Here is a 10,612-nt window from a genome sequence, read left to right as displayed (position 1 = left end):
TTATAAACAATAAATACATATCTATCAACAAGTGAATCTAAAAATCAAGTGAATAAAATATCTGATGAACAGAATAAACTGGTGAATATAATAGAATCATGGGCATAGAAAGGGAGTGGACTGACTATTCTCGGGGGGCAGGGAGGAAGGGGTGTGGGGGGTGCGGGAAGAGACTGAACAAAAATTGTACACCTATGGATGAGGACAGTGGGCGGGGGGAGGGGGGGCGGTAAGGGCAGATGGTGGGGTGGGAACCGGGTGGAGGGGAGTTATGGGGGAAAAAACAGGAATAACTGTAATAATCTGAACAATAATGATTTAATTAAAAAAAAGAAAAGAAACATAAGGACCTATTTAACAATACACACCAAGTTATATATCTTCAGCCTCAACTAGGAATATATCATTGCATTTTTTAGCTTCTTTATGAAGTAGCAACGAAAATAATTTTATGGTTGGGTCACAACATGAGGAACTTTATTTAAAGGACCAGAAGGTTGAGAACCACTGCCTTAAAGGAAGATACTATAGAAAATAACTCCAAAAGAGTAAAAGTATCTATCTATTGATATAGAGGTACAGGTTCTGATTATTAGTTCAAATGATATTTAAGTCTACCACAATTTACTATATTTTCCTACAGAAAAAGAAATAGAAGTGTAGAATTACTTTCTGAAATTAATAAAAACATTTTTAAAAACTTGGATAAATTATCTTTTTAAAAAAATAAACTTTAATGTGGGAATTTCCAGGGGCCTTTTATTTTATTTACTTATTTAAAAATATATATTTGTATTGATTTTAGAGAGGAAGGAAGAGGGAGAGAGAGCAAAATCAATGATGAGAGAGAATCATTGATCGGCTGCCTCCTACATGCCCCCTTCTGGGGATCGAACTCGGCAACCCAGGTATGTGCCCTGACCAGGGATTGAACCTGGTTCATAGGTTGACACTCAACCACTGAGCCACTCTGGCTGAGCTAAGGTTGTCTTTTGGTTGCATCAGTACAAAGTAGAATAACAAGTGCCTGTGGTTTAAGCAAAATCATTTCAGTGATTGTAAGTATTAAAGTCCTCATAATAAGGTTTTAAAACAATTTTTTTGAAGAAAAAGAAACATTTACATTAGAAAAAACATGAGTGGCAAGGAAAAGTGATGGTTACTTTAAAAAATTCTTTTTGTACCTGTCTTTTACTATGACCTTTGCTTGCTCATCAATTTCCATGTCTTCAACATTTTCATTCACAGTTTTAATTATCCCATTTTCCTTGTTTTCTTCAATTAACAGCTCATACCGTCCATTTTCTAATGCTGATCTCCAGATGTGTCGATCTGTAACCTGTAACAAAACTCAAATTACTAATCCTGAAAACTGGCATATGTTGTTCCTAAGGAGTATGAGTTTTAATGTACATATGAAAAACTCATGAATGTTCTAGAACATATTGTGAATCAAAAAGGGATAATAAAAATAAGATTACTAAGTGGTCAAAATGAAATTCATATCATTCACAGATGGAAGCTTTAGTACCTCACTCTCTATATAGAAAAATCATAAACAATTCTAAGATTGGTCACCTGATAGTAGCAAAAAAGTGACAGATGATAGCAAAGCAATGAATAGAACACACATATCAAACATGAATTACTTACAGATTTTAAAAAGGTAACAAAGAAACCAATAAACAAACCAGACTCAGCAGAGCAGGCAGGAGCTGGTCAAGGAAGAAGAAAATATCCTTACACATTTCAACATCTTGGATGAATATACCATATAACAGATATTTAAAAAATACTAAAAATTAATGTTAAAAAGGTCAGTTATGGTCACTAAGTTTGGTTTAATAAAGCTGATAGTCATATAGCATAATTAAGAAAGATTTATATCCACACATAAACATTTTGATACAGGGGAATAATAGGCTGTTCTTATAAAAAATGTATCACTCTGGTATTCAAAACACACATGGGTTGCCTATAGCAAAGAAATAAACAAGTATGACCAAAATTCTGGTAATTTGATAAACTAAAAATGGGAATAGGTACAAACCTTTATTGCTCCTAATGTTCCTTGGTAGATTCTGTCTTCAATATCCAAAAGAAAATCTCTCAGCCTCAATTCAAGCTGCCTCTCTGCAGACATCTGAGATGGATCATATGCATTGGAAGCTCTTGCCCGAGTACATGTAGGTTTGCTATCAATTTGAGGTTTGTCTGAAATAGTTATCCAATACTTTATTATGATTTCCTTATTTAAAAATATAATCACCCCATGTAACTGTTATGATCATGAGATAATGGATATCAAAACCCTTAGTAAATCCTCAAGTGCAATAAAAAAAAGGAGAGGGGGAGAAAATGTTTGCACATTGTATACCTGAAAAGGGACTTGAATATAGGATATACATAAAAAACTCATAATAAAAAGGCAATCCAATGAAAAATGGTAAAATGATCTGAATAGACTTTTCTTTAAGGAAGATATATAAATGGCCAATAAGACCATGATATAATGTTCCACATCATTACTCATTCAGGAAATGAATGTCGAAAATGAAATGAAGTATCACTTCACACCTCTAGAATGGCTAGAATAAAAAAGTCAGATAATAACAAGTATTGGCAAAGATGTGGAGAAATGTTAACCACCACACTCTGTTGGCAGAAATATAAAATGGTGTAGCCACTTTGGGAAATAGTCTGGTACTTCCTCAAATGATTAAACAGAATTACCATATGGCCCAGTAATTTCACTCTTAGATATATACCCAAGAGAAATGAAAACATATGTCAACACAAAAAGTTGTATGCAAATGTTTATAGTAGCATTATTTAAAATAGCCAGAAGATGGAAATAGAAATGTCCATCAACTAACATATGGATAAAAAAAAAAGTGGTATACAATGGAACATTATTTGGCCATAAAAAGGAATAAGATACTGATACATGCTACTACTTAGATGAATCTTGAAAACATTATGCTAAGTGAAAAGAAGTAAGCCACAAAAGACCATATGTGACATAATGCCATTCATGTAAAATGTTCAAACAGGGATATTTATAGAGACAGAAAATAAATTTGTGGTTGCTTAGGTCTATTGGGTGGGGGTAGTAGCTAAAGTGTATGGTGTTTATAAGGTGATGAAATGTTCTAAAATTAACCATGTGATGATGGTTGCGCATATTGGTGAATATACTATACAACCACTGAACTGAATATTTTTAATGAGTGAATTGTATAGTGTATGAATTAAATTTAATAAAGCTGTTAAAAAAAGAATCGTGAGTTACAGTTTTTGATCCTGAAGAGAACTAAAGTAGTGATGGTCACTCTGGATGGTTTTGCTCAGTGGTTAGAGTGTTGGCCTGTGGACCAAAGAGTCAAGGGTTCGATTCCCAGTCAAGGGCACATATTTCGGTTTTGGGTTTACTCCCCATCCCTGGCCTTGGTGTATGCAGGAGGCAACCAATCAATGTGTCTCTCATGTCTATGTTTCTCTCTCTCTCCCTCCCCCACTTCTACTCCCTTCCATTCTGAAAATCAATGGAAAAAATATTCTCGGGTGAGGATTAAAAAAATAAAAATAAAGTAGTGATGGTAATATGTCCCCAAATTTAAGAGTACACTAGCTAGAGAATCTCATTTAGAAATATAAAAAATTATACCTAGCCCTGGCCAGGTGGCTCAGTTGACTGGAGCATATTGCAGGTTTGATTCTCAGTCAGGGCACATACCTAGGTTTCAGGTTCAATCCCCAGTTGGGGCACATACAGGAGGCGGCTGATCAATGTTTTTCTCTCACATCAATGTCTCTGTCTCTGTCTCTCTCTCTCTGACTCTCAAATCAATAAAAACCTATCTTTGGGTGAGGATTAAAAAAACAAAACAAAAACAAAAACTTATAGCTAAAAATGTTTTACTGCTTTTACAAGTGAAACCCAGTGGAATATCGAGAACCTTGTTTCCCTAACCTGCAAACACTCAAACATAGCATGGTCCAAATGAAAGATAAGGTGTTTTAATATAGCTCTAATAATTTGGAAAATGTTTAATCCTGAACAAGAGTTTTATGGGGAAAGAAAAATAAAGGCAATAGTTTTTACTGAAAATTTACCTGAAAAATGGAATTTCTCTTCAGAAAAACGGGCTAGCTGTGCACATATTCTGCTTTTCTCTTGTAACAAAGTTTCTTTTAAGGCACTTTCTCTATGTCCTCTAGAATTAAGAGCTTCAATAAGCTGTTCTAGCTGTTCACAAGAACTGTAAAAGCACCACCGATTTGGCTTATGCACTGGTTTTGGCAGTTGCACAGAATCATCACATGGATCTTGGTCAATGTTGGAGGTAGATTCAGACATCAAAGACTCTCCAGTTTTAGTGGATACCTGAGCATTTTGAAACTGTACATTATTCTGAAATGATGGTCTAGGCAACAGCATGTCTTCAGTGAGACCAGAATAATCCTCTTCAATAAACAATCCAGGAATAGAAGGGAAAATCCAATATCGCCTATACATCCGGTCACGTCCCAAGGGAAAGATATTAGTGCATGCTATGGCACTTTGGATTTTTTCTAAGAGCTCTTTCTCTTTTCGTTGGTGTTCCTGTTTTAAAGCTTCTTCCTCATCAGTAGTAAGAGGCTCTCTTGTTAAACAGCTGATCTCTTCTTGTCTTGTAAATTCTTTAAATCCATTTTGTCCCCTTTTCCCTAGAGTTGAAGTAACATTTGATCACCATCATATTTTAAACTTTCATTAGAAAAATAAGATCTAAGGCTACCCCAAATTACTATATGCTATGGACTGAAATATGTGCCCCAAAATCCATAGGTTGCAATCCTAAATCCCTATGCTACTGCTTCTGGAGACAGATCCTTTAAGGAAGTAATTAAGATGAAATGAGATCCTAAGGGTCGGAACCTTATAGGAAGAGGAAGAGAGATCAGAGCACCAGAGCATTCTTGTTCTTCACTGTGAGTATGGAGGAAAGGTTGTGTGAGGACACAGTAAGAAAGTGCTATTCTATAAGCTGGGGAGAGAAGCCTCACCAGAAATCAACCCTGCTTGCACTTTGATCTTGTACTTCCAGCCTCCAGGACTGTGAGAAAATAAATTCCTGTTGTTTAAGCCACCTGGTCTGTGGTATTTTGTTATGACAGCAGTAATAGACTAATACACTATGTTAATAAGAAATTGGTACAGTTAAATATAAAAAGACACACAAATATCTGTGATATCTGTAACCGGAAAGTCTGGCAGAATCTGTTATTCTGCGATATATTCAGTCCTTCCTCTAAGGCAGGAGTTAGCAAACTACTTTTAAAAAGGGCGAGCTAGTAACTATTTTAAGCTTTATGGGTCATACTGTTTCTATCACAAGCTACTCAACTCTGCCATTGCAGCATGAAAGCAACCACAGTCACTATGTAAATGAATGAGCATGGCTGTGTTCAATAAAACTTTATTTATGATCACTGAAATCTGAATTTCATATAAATTTTACATTAAAAAAATGTTCTTTTTTTAAATACAGAGGGCAGGGCAGATTTGGCCAATGGGCTGTAATTTACTAACCACTGTTTTCAAGTAGGGGAACCCGTAACTTTTAGTTGGGTACCCAGCAAGCCAAAAGAAGGACATTTCCCAGACCCCCTTTCTCCAGTAGGCATGACTACATGAGAAACTTCTGGTGAAAAAAATGCGGAACAGAAGCATTACATGTAACTTCAGAGTCGCGCTTCTCTTTCTTCTTTCTCTCTCCCAACTAGCCAAAATGGAGACACGATGATAAATCCTTTTTGAACATGAGGATAGAAGCACCAACAAGACAGAAAGAGCCTGAATTCCTGGTAACCTGCCTGGCATTAACAATGTATTGAAGAACTGAACTTATCTTCTATTCCAGTCACTGTCAAATTACTTAAATGGTTGGGGAGTGTGTTTTTTTCTACCCCCCCCCCCCCTTGAATGAGTTTGTATAAAGTTGGAATCATTTGCTTTAAAACTGGCAGAATTCACCTATAAAATTGTCCAGGACTGATGTTTTCTTTGTTGGTAGACTTTTAATACTTATTTTAAATCTTTAATGGTTTAGAACCATTCACATAATTAATCCATTTTTACAATTTACATTATTCAACTTATTGCCATAAAATTGGACACAGAAAATCAATTTCAAAAAAGGTTTGTCTAGCCCCGCTGGCATGGCTCAGTGGTTGAGCATCACACCTATGAACCAGGAGGTCACTGGTTCGATTCCCAGTTAGGGCACATGCCTAGGCTGTGGGCTTAATCCCCAGTGTCGGGTGTGCGGGAGGCAGCCCCTCAATGATTCTCTCTCATCACTGATGTTTCTATCTCTCTCCTCCTCTCCCTTCCTCTCTGAAATAAATAAAAATATATAAAAAAAGGTTTGTCTAGTTTGTGTCTTTTTCAAAGAACAAACTTTTGGCTTTGTTGTTCTTTTCTACTGTAGTCTTATTTTCTATTAATTTCTACTCATATCTGTTGTTTCCTTGTATTTGGGGGTATTATTCTATTTTCTACTTCTAACTTCTTAAATAAATGAATGCCTACCTCAATTTGCCTTTTTTTGATTCTAATATGCATTAAAGCTATAAATGTTCCTCAAAGTAGAGGGACTACATCAAACAAATGTTAACATGCAGTACTGATTAGTTTAAAATATTTACTAGTTTCCATTATGGTTTCTCCTTTGGTACATTGCTTAGAAATATGTTTTAAAATGCTCATTATATGAGGTTTTTGTTTTGAATTTCTAAATCAATTGCACTGCAATCAGAAAGTACAACCTCCACGATACAGGAAATTTTCTGTAATAATAACCGTTCAGAAAATAATGTAGAAAAAAATAGCATTCGAATTATAGGCACAGAATAAACTTAAGGATTAAGTTGTGAAATGAAGATGATTAAAGACCCTCAGAAGTAATTTCTATCAATAACTTTCAAAAAATGTATTTCCTTTGATCCAGGAATTTATGAAATTATGTTAAGGCAGCAGAGATTTCCATTCTCAGAAATATGACACCAATTACAAGCATTATTGATCTCTGTATCTCTAGTACCTAAGAGGCATTCAATGAATGTTGAATGGGTACATAACTCAATAAAACTCATTGACTAACCAAAAGTAGAAGTTAAGAGAAACTGACCTAATAAAGGGATAGGTATATTGTCTTTTTCCCCTAAAGAATAAATGACATATAAAGATCTAATCATAAATATACTAATGTAACTTCATAACCATTTTTATAACAAAATGGTTACAGCTATGAGTTGGGCACTTAAAAAACAAACACACTTTGGAATCACAAATGGAAGTAATCTAATACATATGTCAGAATAGCTGACTTAATAAAGTGCCTTATCAATTAAAATCAAGTAAGCATGTCCATAAGAAATTTCTGTATTACCTCTTCTGCTTCTTTTATGTGATCCTGGGTCATCTTCATCTTCGGTGACTGTATCTTGATCTAGTTCCTTTTGCTCTATTTCTTTGCTGTCAGTGCTAGTATCAAAATCTTCTCTTTCTTCCTCCCTTCAGGAAAAAACAAATTTTATATTCATTAGTGATTATATAATTCCATTCATAAAATACTTATTGCCTGCCTACAAAGTGTGCTTATGAAGTAGCAGACAAGATGACAGAGTTTATAGACTTGTAGAGAAAACATAAACCATTGTTAAAATATGTAATAAGTACTAAAAAAGGAGAGGTTCAAGGTGCTGTGGAAGCATTTAAAGGAGAACCAAATCTAGTCTCAGGGATCAAGAAAGACTCGAAGAAGTGACATTTAAACGGAGAGACTAAAACAAACAAACAAACAAACAAACAAACAAAACAAAAAAAACCGGAAAGACTACAGAGACTGAGGAGGAGTGAGGTGGCAGGAAAAAAAAATCTCCGCTTCTAGTAAAGGTGATAGTATGTGCAAAGGCTGAAGGGACACGAAAGAGCATGTAATTTTAAGAATGTAAAACAACAAAAAGAAATAAAAGAATGTAAAACAAAAAGAAGTAATCCAAGATATGGGTAAGAAAAAGGCAGGGTTAGATCATACTAGATCTTGTAGGCATTATTCAAAAATCAATGGTAAAAAACGAGAGAGGAAAAAGCAATGGTGAAAAGGTAGAAGAGTTTAGTAAAGGGAAATGATATGACTAGAAAGCACTTTGGTTGCTACGTGGAAAATTATCTGGCAGAATAGATGAGGGGAGACCAGTAAAGTGGCCACTATAATAATCTAGGAAGTTGGCTGGGAGGTGATGGTGGCTCAGAGTAGAAAGTAGATAGACAAATAGTGGAGGAGGAAGGTAGACAAATTTTAGATATAAGTAGGCATAATGAACACTATATGGATGTTTTATCTAATCCATTCTATTATTCAAATTAAAACTAAAATTGTATGAACTTTGAAATAAATTCCATTTATGTTCTATATGCAAAGCGAGGCTTGTAAACTCAAATGTATTCAGAAGCGAGAGAGATAATGTATGAGTGAGGCTAAACGAGTATAAAAAATGAAGTTGTGGGGTCTTATAACATGTTTATTTTCTTGAAAGACAAAAACCCATGATCATATCAATAGATGGGGGAAAAGCATTCAACAAAATCCAACACCCATTTTTGATAAAAACTCTCAACAAAGTGGAAATAGAGGGAGCATATCTCAACATGATAAAGGCCATATATGACAAGCCTACAGTGAACATTATACTCAATGGGCAAAAAATAAAACCATTTCCCCTAAGAACAAGAACAAGCAGGGATGTCTGCTTTCACCACTCTTATTCAACATAGCACTCAAGTTCTAGCCACAGCGATCAGACAAGAAGAAATAAAAAGCATCTACATTGGAAAGGAGGTTACGAGTAAAACTGTCATTAATCGCAGATGACATGATATTGTACATAGAAAACCCTACAGACTCCATGAAAAACTACTAGATTTAAATTGGTAGAATTAACATCATTAAAATGTCCACACTACCCAAGGCAATCTACAGATTTAATGCAATCCCTATTAAAATACAAACTGCATATTTCACAGATCTAGAACAAATACTCCAAGTATTTATATGGAACAAAAAGACCCCAAATATCCTCAGCAATCTTGAGAAAGACAAACAAAGTTGGAGGAATCACAATACCAGATACCATGTTATACTACAAAGTCACCATAATCAAAACAACCTGATACTGGCACAAGAACAGGCATGTTACAGATCAATGGAACAGAACAGAGAACCCAGAAATCAACAACCCAAGCCATTATGCTCAATTAATATTTGACAAAGGAGACAAGAGCATACAATGGAGTCAAGACAGTATCTTCAATAAATGGTGTTGGGAAAATTGGACAGATACATGTTTATTTTCTTTAAAAAAAAACCCAACACCTGAGATATCACAAGGAAAAAAATTCGTAACTATGTGAGGTGGTCAATATTAACTAAACTTACTGTGGTAATCATGTCACAATATATGCATATATTTAATCATTTTGTTGTACACATTAAACTAATACAATGCTACATGTCAGTTATATTTCAATATAACTGGAAAAAGTTTATAAAATGTAAAAACATTAAGATATAATTCACATACCATAAAAATCACCTTTTTAAAGTGCAGCATTCACTGGTTTTAATGTATTACATGGTTGTACAATCACTACCCTGATTTAATTCCAAAACATTTTCATCATCCCCAAAGACAAACCCTATAGTAATCACTTTCCATTTTCTCTTCCCCACTGCCCCTGCTAACCACTCATCTACTTTCTGCTATGAATTTCTCTCTTCTGGACTTTTCACATAAATACAATCATACACTACATGGCCTTTTAGGATTAGCTTCTTTCACCTGCATAACATTTTCAAATTTCATCAACATTGTAGCATATAACAGAGTTCTATTCCTTTTTATTGCTGACCTAGAGGCCTGGTGCATGAAATTCATGCACGGGTAGGGTCCCTAGGCCTGGCCAGCAATCAGGGCCGATCAGGTCCCCCTGCCTCTTCCTTCCCTAGTCACCAGCACTGCCACTGCACAGTTCCCCCCACCTCCTCCTTCCCTCCCTCCCTTAGTGCCCTGCTGCTGCTGGTCGCCCACAATGTTCTGTGCCACCCCCTGGTAGTCAGTGCATGTCATAGCGAGCGACTGAACTCCCATTCTCCGGTGAACTCCTGAGGGGACACTTTGCATATTAGCCTTTTATATATATACTAGAGGCCCAGTGCACAAAAATTTGTGCACTCGGGGGGGAGGGGGAGGCTCTCAGCCCGGCCTGTGCCCTTTCGCAGTCTGGGACCCCTTGGGAGATAACAACCTGCTGGCTTAGGCCTGCTCCCGGTGGCAGAGGGAAGGCCCAATCCCTAGGTGCAGCCCCTGGTTGGGCTCAGAGCAGGGCCGATTGGGGAGTTGGGGCACCGCACCCTGTCATGCACAGAGCAGGGTGGATCAGGAGGTTGCGATGCCAACCTCAATCATGCTCAGGGTAGGGCCAACTGGGAGATTGGGGTGCCCCCTGTCACACTCAAGGCAGGGTCGATGGGGAGGGGGTGGGCCCACCCCCTGTCACGCACAG

At 36.4% G+C, this 10,612-nt stretch overlaps 1 protein-coding gene across 1 annotated transcript in view; it reads right to left on the bottom strand.

The window, feature by feature from the left end:
* Positions 1 to 10,612, bottom strand: part of BAZ1A (bromodomain adjacent to zinc finger domain 1A) — a 105,982-nt gene that overhangs the window by 22,446 nt on the left and 72,924 nt on the right. The window contains exons 18-21 of the mRNA XM_015561312.1: positions 7,437 to 7,561; positions 4,117 to 4,710; positions 2,051 to 2,214; positions 1,185 to 1,339 (exon numbers count right to left, since the gene is read on the bottom strand). Of these exons, the coding sequence (XP_015416798.1) occupies positions 1,185 to 1,339; positions 2,051 to 2,214; positions 4,117 to 4,710; positions 7,437 to 7,561 (1,038 nt within the window). The remainder of the gene's footprint in view (positions 1 to 1,184; positions 1,340 to 2,050; positions 2,215 to 4,116; positions 4,711 to 7,436; positions 7,562 to 10,612) is intronic.

Source organism: Myotis davidii, unplaced genomic scaffold (assembly GCF_000327345.1).
Source record: "Myotis davidii unplaced genomic scaffold, ASM32734v1 scaffold176, whole genome shotgun sequence".
Taxonomy (NCBI): Eukaryota; Metazoa; Chordata; class Mammalia; order Chiroptera; family Vespertilionidae; genus Myotis; species Myotis davidii.
Note: the sequence above shows the minus strand (reverse complement) of the source record. Positions and strands in the feature narration are given on the sequence as shown.